Here is a 14,410-nt window from a genome sequence, read left to right as displayed (position 1 = left end):
AACCACAGTGATATTAATGCTCAAATACGTAGGAAGGGAGGATTTCACCTGGCAGCAGAAGGTTGTTAATGCCAGTGCCAGCTGAGCTTCCCTGCAAAGAACATTCAACAGATGGGGAGCTGCCACTGAAAAGAACTCCACCCCTTGGACTTTTGCTAGAGGGGCACACAGAGAAGTGCCTTTGTTCTTAGATCAAGGAGTATGAGCCTACCCAGACCTTCTCATGGCACTGGAGAAGGAGGAAATGGTACTAATCAACTTCTCTTTCTCTTAAAGGTTGCGCAGGTACAAAGTACTAGGAAGTAGCAGCTCTGATTCAGACCTGATCTCTCGCCTGGCTCAAATTCTTCAGAATGGATCTCAGAAACCACGAAGCTCTTCTCAGTGTAAGAGTCCAGGGTCTCCACATAGCCCCAAAACACCACCCAAAAGCCCAGTCGTCCCCAGACGCAGTCCCAGTGCCTCCCCTAGGAGCTCTTCTTTGCCTCGTACTACCAGCTCCTCACCATCCCGGGGTGGGCGTCCTCACCATGAGCAGAGGAGCTCATCCCCACATCTTGGAAGGAGTAAATCGCCTCCCAGTCTTTCAGGCTCTTCATCTTCCAGGAGATCCTGCCAACAAGAGCACTGCTACAACAAGTCTAACAAGAATGGGTTGAAAGGATCTAGTGGCTCCTGCCACCACTCCTCTAACGTTAAGTCTCCCACAGGGAAGAGCAAATCAGCCAGTAAACTTAGCAGATAGGAACTGAGTCTGTGTCTGGTGTCAAAGCCCCTTAATCCGATGCATGTTGTGTTTGTGTACTGTGTATTTAAACAAAAGTCTTCAAAAATCAGTGTTCATCCTGACTTTCAAAGGAAACAAAAATTAAGATGAAATATTTATAAGGTCCACTTTGTATATGAGTGGCCAGGCATTTCCTAAGAACATGCAGCAAGCAGATCAGGGAGGCTAGAGGGCAGGGATGGAGCATCTGGAAAGTCCAAGATGTGTGAAACAGAACAGTGTCTTGGAGGTGAGTGTTTTTAATAAGATTTTAGTTTACTTTTTATTTCATATAAAAGCATGACCTGTTTTAGGCTCTTTCAGTTATCAAACCTGAAATTAATTTCACCTTGGCACTATGACATCTGAGGTACTACTCAGCTGTGTGTGTCTGTAGAGTTTTTAAAAAGCACATTATTTGAAACAGCAATACTCCTGTAAGTTTCTATCAGTGTTGGGCTTCACACATCTGTTTTCAAGTTGCTCACTGCCCATGTTCCTCCTTTTAAAGCAAAAACAGAAAAACTCAGCATCTTGTACCGCTGTATATTTAATGTGGGCTACATTCTTATATGCAGTAAATGTGTACAAATCCACTGAAACCAATGTAATTTAACATTTATGTAAATTTACCTATATTTTCAGATTGGTAACATTCTATTAACTGCTGTTCAGATCCTGAATCTTGGACAACTTGATCATTTATCTGTGTGTGAATTTCTGGAGTTATGGCAGGTTTACATCATATCATATATGAAGGATCTGGAGATGATGCTCACAGTCTGAGTTAAGAAGGAAAACCAGAAGAGTTTGGACCCTGGAGCATTCCTATAATTAAAACATTTGTTTGTGCAATAGTCTCTCAGGGTACAAAGGAGAGCCACTGTTAAAGCTGATCAGAATTTACCCATTGGGGTGAGATGTTTAGTCCATTTACCTACCTTATTTACAGTGTTCCTCTCAGTGTAACTGTACTGAGGAAGAGCAAAAATGTTTACACACTTAGACTTCTTACTTGAGAATGTAATCTAAATCTGGAAGATAAATGAAGCTTTCACCACCTACTAAAGGACACTGCAGAGCCTTCATACGTAGTAGGTTGAAAGAAGCAGCAATTCCTTTGTTTTCTTAAGAATCTGAAAAATAATACTTGATAGTAAAACCTACAACACTATTTCTCACATGTCAACATCCCTAAACCTATATTGTATGTCAAGAGCACGTCTGTCCAATTTGCAGATGTTGCTACCAAAATCTGAATCAGGTAATCATACATGTTTATTGGGGGTTTGGGTGGAAGCCCACACCTCTGTAGCTTCCTGCAATACAAATATACATATTCTTGTGTTTAGGGACATTATAATTTGGAAAACAACATACTGAAAACTCATGTTTAAGGATTGTCTTCCATTCCCTCTGAATAAGATCAGTGGCTTTTAGTTTTCCCAAAATTTATATGGGTATCATTTTTTGACTATTAGAGGAATGACTTGTTTTGCTAGATTTAGAAATCAATGGTGGATCACATAGGGATGTTTTAAAAGGGATACAACTAGCTCTCCAAAAAGGTTCCTGTTGTAGGGGATACTGGATGTGTGGGTAAATTTGGAAATTACTGATCTGCTTGCTATAGTCATATGCCTGTAGCCAGCATAAATTATTTTTAATTTAACTTTGTTTTATTTAACTTCGTTTGCTGCCAAAATAGTATCTTTGGATGGAAAAGGGAATATTTTCTCTCTGAGCTAACACATTTCTAATGCTGCATTGAAGCTGCACTGAATTTCTCTGGTTCTGTCAGAATGTGTTGGAATTTTTTTACTCTTAAATGTGTATATTGTTTCCCATAAGTAATGTAGCACAGTGTGAAACCTTAGCCTCATTCAGGTTTCAAACACTACAGAGGAATGCAGTAGGGAGAGCATACCTGCTGTTTCTTGAGAAACTATATGATTTATAAGACCTATTATGTTGTATTATATTGTATGATAGGTGCTATACCAATAATTGCATGTTCTCATGGTAAATTATATATTATAAATATTTATAAATATAAATATATATATATATATACATATGCTTCTATATCCTTAACTCTCTCATTTGCATTTGTAACATTATGGACCACAGACAATGCAGTACTCCTTCAGTTGCGTGCCTGAATTAAATACCCTTGGCCTTGCTGCTCCCATTTCCTGGCATGCACAAAGCTGAATATTCTTCATGCCTCAGTTCAGGACTGAAGGGTTGGTGGTTGCTCAGCAACTCAGTGTTCAATATCAGCTTTGTCGCTTCACTTTTAAATTTCAGAATGAAATGGAATGAATCAGGGGAGCTAAGTATCCGATGGCCAAGTGAGATGTGTATTCATGATTTTGACTTTTCATCTTTCCATCAGCAGGCTTTCGTGTTGAAATTGTTCCTTGTGACACTGGGCAGTGAGTGATGATAATAGATCAATATGATACAAGCAAAGAAAATTAATTTTCTCTTTGCCCTTGCCTTGTCAGCTCTTTTCTCTTGCCCTCTCCCATGTCTATGAAAAGCTGCTGGGACTCTCAACGCTTCCCTGAGGCTGCAATCCAAGTGTCTGTGTTCTGGTCTTCACATGTTACCAAATTTTATAGAGTTACTTTCATCTAACAAATTGTCCTCATAGAGTGTGGTTGAAACATTCTACATCAGTCTTCCCCAACCTGGTGTCCATCAGATTTCTGGACTATGGCTCCCTTCATCCATGATGGCGAGTTATGCTGCCTGGGACTGTTGGAAATTGTCCCAAACTTCTGGAGGACACCAGTTTAGGAAAACTGGGTTACATGACATGCCCCCTTTTGAGATGGTTAAAGAAACTGGAGTTCTTGTTGAAACTGCACTGAAAAGGATATATCAAGAACTCTGGCCAGAGTTCTTGGTATACCCTTTTGAGATGGTGCATAAGTGCTTCCAGGGAATAATTTATCGTGAAGGTAAATAATTCTTGTTGATACAGAGGTACATCACTTTGTGATAACTGCCTTGAAACAACAAAGTTATGAATTCTTCATGCTCATTCTTACATTTTTGTGAGGCATTTAATGTCATATAACCATTTGATTTCTAAAGTTCAGCTTAAAAAGGCATTCCTTTATTTATGACTTGTTTAAACTGCTTGCAATATTCAGTTTTTATATTTTGTGCTAAATCCACGGTCATGATGCTTCTAGAAGAGCCCTGGAGGAAAACCTTTATAAACATGCCCAGAGCATCAGTATTAGAAAAACAGTTCCCCTTGCATGTAGGGAGAGGCATATCCCAAAGATGTATTTTCATGCTTTGCTGTCAGGGACAAAATAATTCCTATCCTATGCATTTACTTAAAAAGAATGTTGTCAAAATGCTGTTATACATTCCTCTTACTTATGGCATATGTATGCTAATGTTCAAACTATTTTGTGTTGAAATGCATTTGTATTTCTTTCCATGTTGTACAAATGCAGTCGAGATATAGGTCAGACTAGAAGGTAATTGTGGAAAGCACAGGAGGTTGCCTATGTGGTTTTTTTAGTGCAGTGACTGAAAAAACTATTTTCTGGAGTTGTCACTTTGCCAAACATCTGATCCAATAGTGATTAGAAATCCTTTAGTTTACTAATGAAGCTTTAAATTAGCATGTTGGCTTACTATTAACCAACTCATTTTCTTTGTCTTAATCCGTGGTTTAGTTTCTCCATGTCATGTCTTACACAGAGATCTGCATAACCGTTACCACTTCTGGAAGTGAACCAAATAGATATTGTGAATGAATTTTGATTACAACAACTCTAGCCACACAGGAATGAAGTGATTGCTGTCATGGGGTTAATTTGAATTGCTTAATCTAGTTTGTGTTGGATAATAAATTTCAAATTTGAATATGTAAATCAAGGGCAGCAAAGAATTAATAAGCATGGCTGGGATTGAATCAGAACAAATAAAACTAGTTTCCTCATTGGCTTGAGCCAGAGTAAGGAATAGTTGCACAATTTTCTGAATAGGCTGCAGACATTTACCCACAAACAGCATCATTTTGCCAGTGAAACTCCATTGGTTGTATCCAGCAGTGTCAATCAGCTGATGATAAGGAGGGTTTCCCAACTCTCTGGAGCAGGTTTAGGAAGGGCAAAGGGACTGCAGCAGCAGATTGGGGGAATCACCACAAATTGTTTCCTTTCCTGTTCTGATGACAAAAGCCTTACTGTCAGCTGAGCAGCACTGCTCAACTTAAGTTGAGAATACTACTCCAAAGCCGTGACAGGTATAATAGATACAGTACCTACTCTACAGATTCTCTAAACTGTTGCCACTTTGTGCTGAATACACTTTATGTCACTGCTTCCGGGAACATCACAGCATCTTTTGCACAGTTTTTAGTATTATCATTTTTAGGCTGCTATATTATGGTATGTAGATCACACTTCTAAATGGTATTGATGGGAAACATCTCAGAATTAGAGGTTTATTGCTGGCAAACTCCATTTTTACCTTGTTCAACAAACTCTTCTATAATAGTTGGAGGGACACTTGTCACATCCCTGACACATGTTGTGGCTACAATATAGCCTTGCTAGATGGGAAGGGAATGCAGTTTGAAACTTATGCATAGCACCTTTGTAGGGTAACAATAAGCATAGCATTCCTGTGATACTCATGTACTGCCTGTGGTAAGGGTCATTTAGAGGTTTTAACACCTGCCTTTGAGATTATCTGTCCCTAATGCTTTTCTTTAATAGTAACAAAAAAATAGAGTTGTCTTTTTGATTCAGGTTTCCTTTTATTTTAATTCTACAGTACAACACGTGTATTTGTGGGAAATGTTTTGGATATAGTCTCTTGCTCTTGATAACGTTCTGTCTGCTACACCTTGCTGAACATCATCCCCATCAAGTCTAATTAAAAGAAATTACCAATATTCAAAACCCTGCTCTAATTTTACCTATGGCTTATTTTTATAATTTACAAATTTAATGTTCTCTGATGCCACCAGATGCAATTCCTCCCTGAGGTAAACATAAGTAATGCATTGATTTGTCTACAGTAGTAAATCTATGAAATGCTTTTGTATCACCTCCCCTTTGCAGAAAACAAAGGACAATAATTCTAATAACATAAGGAAGACAATGAATATATGCCAATAATGTACTTAAATATGAAAGCGTAACTGTGCCTGCATTTTAAAATCTATTCCTTCAATTTATCTAAAATATTATTTGCACGTTTTCTTTTATTTCCTCAAAACAAACCAATTAAAAATGGTAAAAATGTAAAAGGCCAACTGGTTTATTGGCATAGCCGAGAGAAAACATAACCTTGCTGCTTTTATAGGTTCAATGCTGCAAGATACAGGACAGTGTTATTTTCCCAGTTAATGCTAATAGGAAATTAAGATAGTGCGTATCTTGTTGCATTGAGCTCCCAAATTATATGCTGTGATTCCCAAATCACTATGCTGCTATACTGTCTCCTGTAGTCTTGGTCTTCCTGCATTTTGAGTTAAGGACAGCCCAACCCGCCAGGATAGCGGGCACAGATCTCCTTTGCCCAGCCTTGCACCGAGGAAGAATCCTCTGACGGCTTCCTTTTGTCCTAAGATCAGGTTTGTTATTGTAGTGACTCCTCATAAGTAACATTTATTTAAGAGGGGAAAGTGGTCAGAGAACTCACTACAATGCTTGCTCCTCTCTGTATTACTATAAAACATACGTGGTTGCATAGAGGAAATCTCTGCAGAGCACTGACTCCTCCTATGCACCTGAAGATTCTGGGAGCTCTGACAACACATGGGGGCTCACTGAATGAATGAAGACCCCCATCCCGCAGTATGTTGACCCTGCTGCCTTTGAGGATTGGGCTGTAATGGCTGTAATAGCTGACTTACCCAACTGATCCCCTTAACTGTTTGAGGATTGCCCAGAGCACTCTGACATTTTAGGGTAGTGCCTAACCCCTTCCTTTGTCTCAAAACAAAAAGCAGGGAAATAAGAAAGGCAACTTTTTTGCTTTTGTTCTTGTGTAGTCTGCTTTTCCACCAACTAAATCTGTTGTTAGTAAAACAGGTTAGTGGAATGAGTGGGCACAGGCCTTAAACCAGATATGTAGTATGCTTATTGTTGTGCATGTCTTTTAGTGATAAATTGATTGATACCTGTACTTATGAACAAGGATTTGTATATAACATAGCTTTCTCCAAATTTTGGCCTTCCATTTCAGAGGAACTTTTTTTCTCCTCACAACCCTACAAGAATAGTTTTCTGAAAACAAACAAATTGAGTAAGATGGAATATTAACAATTCTAGTCATAGGATCTTAGGCGAGTGTGTTGCCTATATCATCTACATTTATGTAATTATTATCACAGCAGGCTGTGTGCGTATATGTATATATATATATATATATATAGAAGCGTATTGTATGTTGGTCTTGTTTTTTAACTTGGTGGTAGCTCCATAATTTTATTACTTTTAAATGGCTTTGGTCTCTAGTAACAGTGTCTATTAACAGTTAATAATGGCCAAAAACCCCTAGTGCTAGAAAATCTTTAAATTGAACTTCTGCAGCTTTAGACTAGCAACTTGCTTTTATGAGCTCAACTCAGCTTGCTTGTAGGTAACTTAAAGGAATACAACTTATTTCCTTCTGCAATAAGTGGTCACAAGGACATCACACAGAGAGGGACTTCTGAGCAGTGGTGCACTCCATTATATCTAAAACTTTCATATAGTTCTATAGGCTTAGGAATTTGGGTTAAAGTTCAGAGTTCATCTGTCATTCGTACTAGAGAGAGCAGTGCAACATCTAAGTAGGCTTTACCTTGAGTGTTCATTCAACGAAAGAGATTTTCTGACATCTGAGTGTATATAGATTTAGAAATTTAATTCCTTGGGTCTTTCACAAAATCTTTGCTTTGGTAAGCGTTGACTTTTGCTGTTCTGCATTTGGATCTTGCTATCTCAGTTTTCTGCCGGACATACTATGTTGTACTTTTGTCCATTTTTATGCAGGCATAATTCCCCATGGCATTAGCCAAATTATTGCCTTTAAAGGAACTAAAAGAATGAGCCGCAGACGATAGTTGTGTTTGCCATGATTTCCCCCCTTAGATATACAAAATATACATTTTGTGCAAAAGTGTATAGATTGTGGATTGCACCAGGAAATGTTTCAGCTGCTCTGGCTCACATATAGCAGAGTCAAATTAATACAAGGTTCTATCCAATGTTAGTCAGACCTGGAGGAGACTCAAAGAAATTAATGGTCATGAGTAACAGGTCAGTAGGTCTGTTAATTTCACTGCGTCTGAGTATGAATAATGTTAGATACAACTCACTGTCTTGATACATAAAAGGCTGCCTTTTAAAAAGGCTTTTTACACAGGTCTTCAGATCCTTCAGAAGAGCAGTATTATGCATCTAGGTGGTCCTCCAACCTCTCCTGCATACTGTTCCTTGGTGGCCAGAAAGTACGTTTCTGTAACTCTCTCCCTAAACATCTGCTTTCTTACTGAACTATTCATGCCTGATCATGTTTTATATTTGGGTTTCCCCCCTAACTACTTTACAACAGAATCCAAAAATGAAGGAAATGAAGGCTTTGAAACCAGGAGTGACCTCTGAAGCACTGAACTTCTAACTAATCTGAAATTGCTTAACAATATTTTAAAAATGAATTATTTCAAAATTAGAAAAAAATGCACTTGTTATTTACTAGAAAACATTTAGCATCTCAAGAATAACAGTTATGATGATGAATTTAGGTAGAAAGTTGTTCTGGAGAGGTAACTTAGTATCGTCAAGTATTCCAGTCTTTCCCCACTTCTTGTTTCCAAAATTCAAATTGGATGTCTTTTTATTTATAATTTTTGCTCAGTTGTTTAAGAACATAAGGTACTGACATAGTGTCTTTGTAATGGTCATTTGTACATAAAGGTGTAGTTATTTATTTCCCTTCCCCCATTTGTATCATATCAAGGCTTTGTAAATGTTTTAAGTTCTGTTTTTCAAATTATTTTGTATTTTATTTTTATAAACTGGTTCTAAATAAAAAAAAAATCATTCAGCATGCAAACAATTATTTTGCCTACATTTGTTCAATTTATTCTATATGGAACTTGACCAAAAATAGTTCTGGAAATGCCTTCCTTTGAAAAGCAATGAAGTTTATTTCCTATGAAATGGAAGTGTGGTGCTGATCTGTGAATTATCAGTTTTGCAATGTTGATGACATATTAAACATCTTTCCCCGCTACAGTAGTGAAATGAAAATGGACGTTTTTCTTGTTGCTTGATTTCTCACCATTGCATTCCATGAATCACAGCCAGGTGCAAATTGCAATTGGGAAATATACACCAAGTTCCTTTCAATGGGAGTAAATATGATAGTGTTTAAACATCAGTGAATGCTGAGTTTTGTCCAGAAAATAATAAATACAAAACAGGCAGGGATGTTATAGGGATAGCTTATTTACATAAAGGAGTGTGCAAAGATTAAGATCTATAGTGAAGTCTCCATCAAACAAAGTGAATTGTAAATCTTAAGTATTCAAAAAGAAGCATAATCACAAACACCTACAATTAGGTATTCATAGAACTGTAGAGTTGGAAGGGACCACAAGAGTTGTCTAGTCCAACCCCCTGTAATGCAATAATTTTTTGCCCAGGGTGCCCAATCTTTTGCCACAACCCTGAGATTAAGAGTTTTATAGTCTACTGACTGAGCTGTGCCAGACACATTGGCTTGTTGAGAATTACAGACTGCTTTAACAACCCATAGGTAGTTAACTGTTACATCTCTGGAACAACTTGTAAACTTCCTTTTGGTCAGCTATATTTCAAGTGCTAAGTGGGTTAGATTAAAGCTGTGAACTGTTGGGAATGACCCAGTACTGTTTCATATACTGACACAAACTCTTGGTTGGAGAGATCCCACATTAAAAGTAAATTGGGATTTCTTTTTTCTTCTTTTTTTTGGGGGGGGGGATTTCTTTGATACACTTCTCACCATCGTGTGAGGAGAGAGTGCGAAAGGCTTTTTGGTAGAATCCATGACAAAGTGTTGTTCAAATAAGCTCTATGGCGTTTGGGTCTTTAAAAAATAAATAATCCCACATTTTTTAAAAACTATCAAGCAATATATAAATTTTATTAATAAAATACAGTAGCATTGGTTGTCTCTTCAGCTTTCTGCTTATTCCCTGTCCCTCACATTGATTGTTCAAGCAGGTAGATGTGTTTTCTGGAATCAGCTTAGACTGTGGAGTAACCAAAGAAAATGTCCACAGCTGCCTTTGTTCTACATTAGGAACCTCTGTTAACTGGGGTGAACAGTAAGGGGTGTTGGCAACCTAGCAAAAGGGGACTTCATGAAATCTGAAACTGCTGGGAGAGGAGCTGGAAGCTGGGAACTTACGGCTCGGAACCTCGAGCAATGGGAAAGCTGCCCGTGAATCCCCACCCCTTCTCCAAATCAAGGGAAATCTTTTTACTTCAATGACTGGATTAAGAAAAGGTAATTTCTGGATGCTGTTATAGTAAATTTGGTACCAGGTTTCATCCTGGTTCAACCTTTTTGGTGACTTTTGCGCTTCAAGCAACAACTAAGCCCAGTTCCTTTACAGGACATTAGTGCAACGGGAGGTTTGCTACTACTGTTCAGTTTCCACCCCACCTTTATGTGACTTGACGCAGTTCTCCACAAAACACTTCTTTCAATAATACAATTCAACAAGACAGTAAAAGTAGTACATTTATATTGGGATTAGCTGCAACTAATATGTGTGGATTGGCTCTATAGAATCTGTGTGGGTTGGCTCTTTTTTTCACAGGGCTGTGAAAAAAGAAGCTTGATTCATGGGTCTGAAAAGGATCCAGTGGTCGTCTGGTTTATTATCTTGCTCAAAGACAACGTGGGAAATTTCGGACCGCGTAGATGTTGTGCATTAAACTCCTATATTCAATTCTATCACCCAGACCCCAATAGTAGTACTCTTAGATGGTAGGAGAAGAATGTATCTTAAAGTCATTGCAGGGGAAAAGTGATCCAAACTGCGGGAGGCAGTGGAAGACAGGAGTGCCTGTCGCGCTCTGGCCCATGGGGTCACGAAGACTTGGACACGACTAAACAACAACAATAGAAGTTAAGAGGTGAGTGTACTTCCAACTTGAAAGATTTGTACTGTGCCAAAAGTGTGCAAATTCTGCAAAGCATGGAACACCCTCCAGCTACGTTATTTATATGGTTCAATACCTTTGGGAGGCAGAAGAGAATACTGCAGCGGAAGTTGCAGTAGACCCTTTATCCATGACACAACCATGTATTTAGAATACTGTCTTTATCTATACCAGGGCTGACCAAAGACATTTTGACACCTGCTAGGGAAGAAGTGACTGAGTCCAGCAGGATTGCTGTCCTTCTGAATCTGGTCACCTCATCTTGCCTTATGGGTTGGCTAGCCCTGGTCTGTACTACCAGTAACTCTAAAGCAAGCTGCTTAAGTTCTGTAACACAGATTTGCTTCCCATTAGTTTAAATGTACAATTACTCATAAAGTTATCTCTGTAGTTGTGTTAATTCAGTGTTTGGCTTTTTTTTAAAAGGATTTTATTAAGTTTTTCATAATACAGTACAAACAAGTTTAAACAAAAATAGGAAGAATGCAAAATCTTCTCTCGTCTTAACCCTTGTCTCACCAAGAAAGAGGTGGATCGGAACCTCCCAACTCTCACCTGGGAGATCCCCTTTCTTCCCCCAGCCTCCCGCCCAGAGAGATCTTCCTTTCCCTGCCTGTCACACAGGGCCCTTCAGCAGCTAGCCATCACCTTCATCTGCATAGAATCCCCTCATTGACCCAGAGTAGAGGACATAAGAAGCAGCAGCAAGAGCAAAGGGGAAAAAAGGAAAGAAAAAAGCTACAGAAAAATAAAAATAATAGAAAAATAAAAAAGAGGAAAAATATAAGGAAAGAGAAATAAATGAAAAGAGCTTCCAATTATCCATCTGTCAGTTGTATATATAAAATTTATTCAAATATTCATTCCAGAGTGGTATCCAGCTGTTCTGCTAGGTGATGTTTTTCCAGTTTTCAGATCCGGGTATCAAGTTAATTTTCCTTCTGCACAAAACATCCAAAAGAGGTTCTCGAATTATTGTTCTTATCAATATATGTCAACAGTAGTTTTCTTCCTGTCCAACATAACAGCTTTACCTCCAATGTTGGAAAAAAAAAATCCTTGATCTTTATTCCCACAGGAGTCTCTTTGCTGTGGTCATATATTAAAACAGTAATCCATAATTATTTGCTTATTGTATATTCATTAATCCACACTCAGTTCCGTATATTCCAATCCCATTTCCTCTTTTCCTTAGTTTTCCATCCTTTTTTAAATAAAAAAATAGTCCTTTCATTTCCTCTTCCATTCTTTTTCCAGGGGTGTTCCCAGAGGCTTGAAAGCTTTCCCCTCTGAATTCACTGCAAATTGTATGCGGAATCCTTTCTTTCCCAGCTCTATCTCTGCCAACTCAGGCAACCCTGACAGATGGGTGGGGTACAAATAATAAAAGTATTATATTTCTTAATCTCTCCATACATGGTTTCATTCCATTCCTCCAGCATCATAGCTCCAGAATCTGCCATTCCACTGTCTCCAGCTTCACCATTCCACTTTCCCGTTCTGGCAGTCCTCCATAAATATTATTTTCCGAAGGCTCTGTGTCTTCTTTAGCCTCAGCTTTGTCTAGTTCACTTTCATTCACCATTTTATACATCTCAGCTTTGAGCTCTTTCAGTTGCTCATCCAGTAGTTGCTGCACAATGCCATCAGTCAGTGGGGTAGTTTTGCTATGCTGAGTGCTTTTAATATATTAGTCTTTACTTATCAACAGTATATTCCTTGCATTCCCTTTTCACAGTGACGTAATGTAGCTTCACTTCACAATTAGCACATTCATCAGTGAGGTGGATAATTTAAAATAAAATTTACTGGTTCCTTGGCATAGAAAGCATGCCTTTCAGAGCATTGGAAGTTAAACCCTGTTATCCCTGTTCCCCTGTATCCCGTTCCCCCATAGATAATGTGATAACCAAGATTTATGGCCAGGAGACTTCTAGTGTGCCATGGTTCCTCCCTGGAAGCCTGCAGTGTCTGGCATCATTTAAGAAAATGTAAACCACTGTTGTCTTGAACTGCTGATTGCCACTATTAGGCAAATATAAATTAAACAGCTACAGAAGGTTCTAAGGATGAGTTATGGCAAAATTCAAACACCAAAAACAAGGGCAAGCAGAACAAATAATGTCTGCACTCAACACTCTGTATTGCTATGTGTGATAGTAAAAGGAATTAACTTTTCCCCCTATTTAATTTCTTAATGCTATAATCATGTCTTTTAAAAGCCCCATTGAACTCAATGAGACTTCTTTTTGAGTACTTACCGGTATTTATGTATAGGATTGTGTTGTGAGTCTCATGAGTGGTGTTACATCATGCAGAAGAGCATTTCCAGACTCATGCCTTCTATACTTATCCCCCCTATATATCACTTTTAACATCCTGAGGTCACCCATCTTTCTCATCCATCCAATATCGGCACCAGCAGTGATGACGTGTTCCCTAACTGAACAGAATGCCATTTAAATCAAAGAGAATATTGGCTCCTTCATAGCTTACTGAAATTGAATCTTACAGAAATGCTCTTGTCAGAAAGTTCTTCCTTATGTTTAGCTGGAATATCCTTGCTTGTAATTTGAATAAATTGGCTCAAGCCCTACTCTCTGCAGCAGCAAAAAAACCAAAGCTCCCAAAACAAGCTTGCTCCATCACTCATGACAGCCCGTCCCTTATTTAAAGATGACTGTTGTATAACCTCTCAGCCTTCTTCAGGTCAAACATACCCAACTCCCTGAAGCATTCCTCGTAAGGCTTGGTTTCCAGACCCTTTGTCAATATCCTTCTCAAAATGTGGTGTCCAAATGTGGCCACAGTGCTCCATTTGGGGCCTGATTATAAGGCAGAATAGAGAGGTACTATTACTATCCTTGATCTGGGCACCACTACTATGGATGCAGCCTAGAATTGGTTTAGCTATTTTCACTGCTGCATCACACTGTTGACTCATGCTAAGCTTGTGATCTATTCTACAAAGACCTGCAAATCCTAAGTGCTTGCAGACCAACTGCTTCATTATGTGTTCTAGGACCCTTATTGGTACTGACATCAAACTGACTGGTTGGTGGTTGCCTGATCCTCTTTTTGAAGATGGGACATTTGGCTGCCTCCAGTCCACAGGGTCATTTCATTATCACAAGAGAGTAAGCTGTCTTGTCCCAAAAAGTCTTGCTCAATCTGTAATTGCAAGAGAGGCTAAACATCCATGCTGATTTTGTTCCATCATCAACATCTGTCTCAGATTATTTGTGTGTTTCATAGCAACAAGGCAGGGGACAGGTAAAAGCTACCTGAAGGCTTAAGGCAGTGTTTCTCAACCTGTGGGTCCCCAGATGTTGTTGGACTACAACTCCTATCATTCCTAGCCAGCTCCAACAACATATGGGGACCCACAGGTTGAGAACTGCTGGCTTAAGGCTTTGGTTTAAGGAATTGTTGGTGGATCTTGGGGTCTCAAATTTGAGCG

The 14,410-nt window shown here is 38.7% G+C and overlaps 1 protein-coding gene across 4 annotated transcripts in view; it reads left to right on the top strand.

The window, feature by feature from the left end:
• The window catches only part of TTBK2 (tau tubulin kinase 2), a 47,327-nt gene extending 38,476 nt beyond the window's left edge, over positions 1-8,851 (top strand). For 2 of the 4 annotated variants that reach the window (XM_083506250.1, XM_083506249.1), the window contains one exon: positions 277-868. In XM_083506250.1, coding sequence (XP_083362376.1) covers positions 277-745 — 469 coding nt within the window. In that variant the 3' untranslated portion in view covers positions 746-868. Of the gene's footprint in view, positions 1-276; positions 1,017-1,411 lie in introns of those variants that run through there. The other 2 variants (XR_014526914.1, XM_083506251.1) reach the window with 2 other exon arrangements.
• Positions 8,852-14,410: the final 5,559 nt, after the last annotated feature.

The sequence above is a fragment of the Podarcis liolepis genome (genome assembly GCF_965112155.1).
Source record: "Podarcis liolepis genome assembly, chromosome: 1".
Taxonomy (NCBI): Eukaryota; Metazoa; Chordata; class Lepidosauria; order Squamata; family Lacertidae; genus Podarcis; species Podarcis liolepis.
This window is presented reverse-complemented; position numbering and strand designations above follow the sequence as displayed.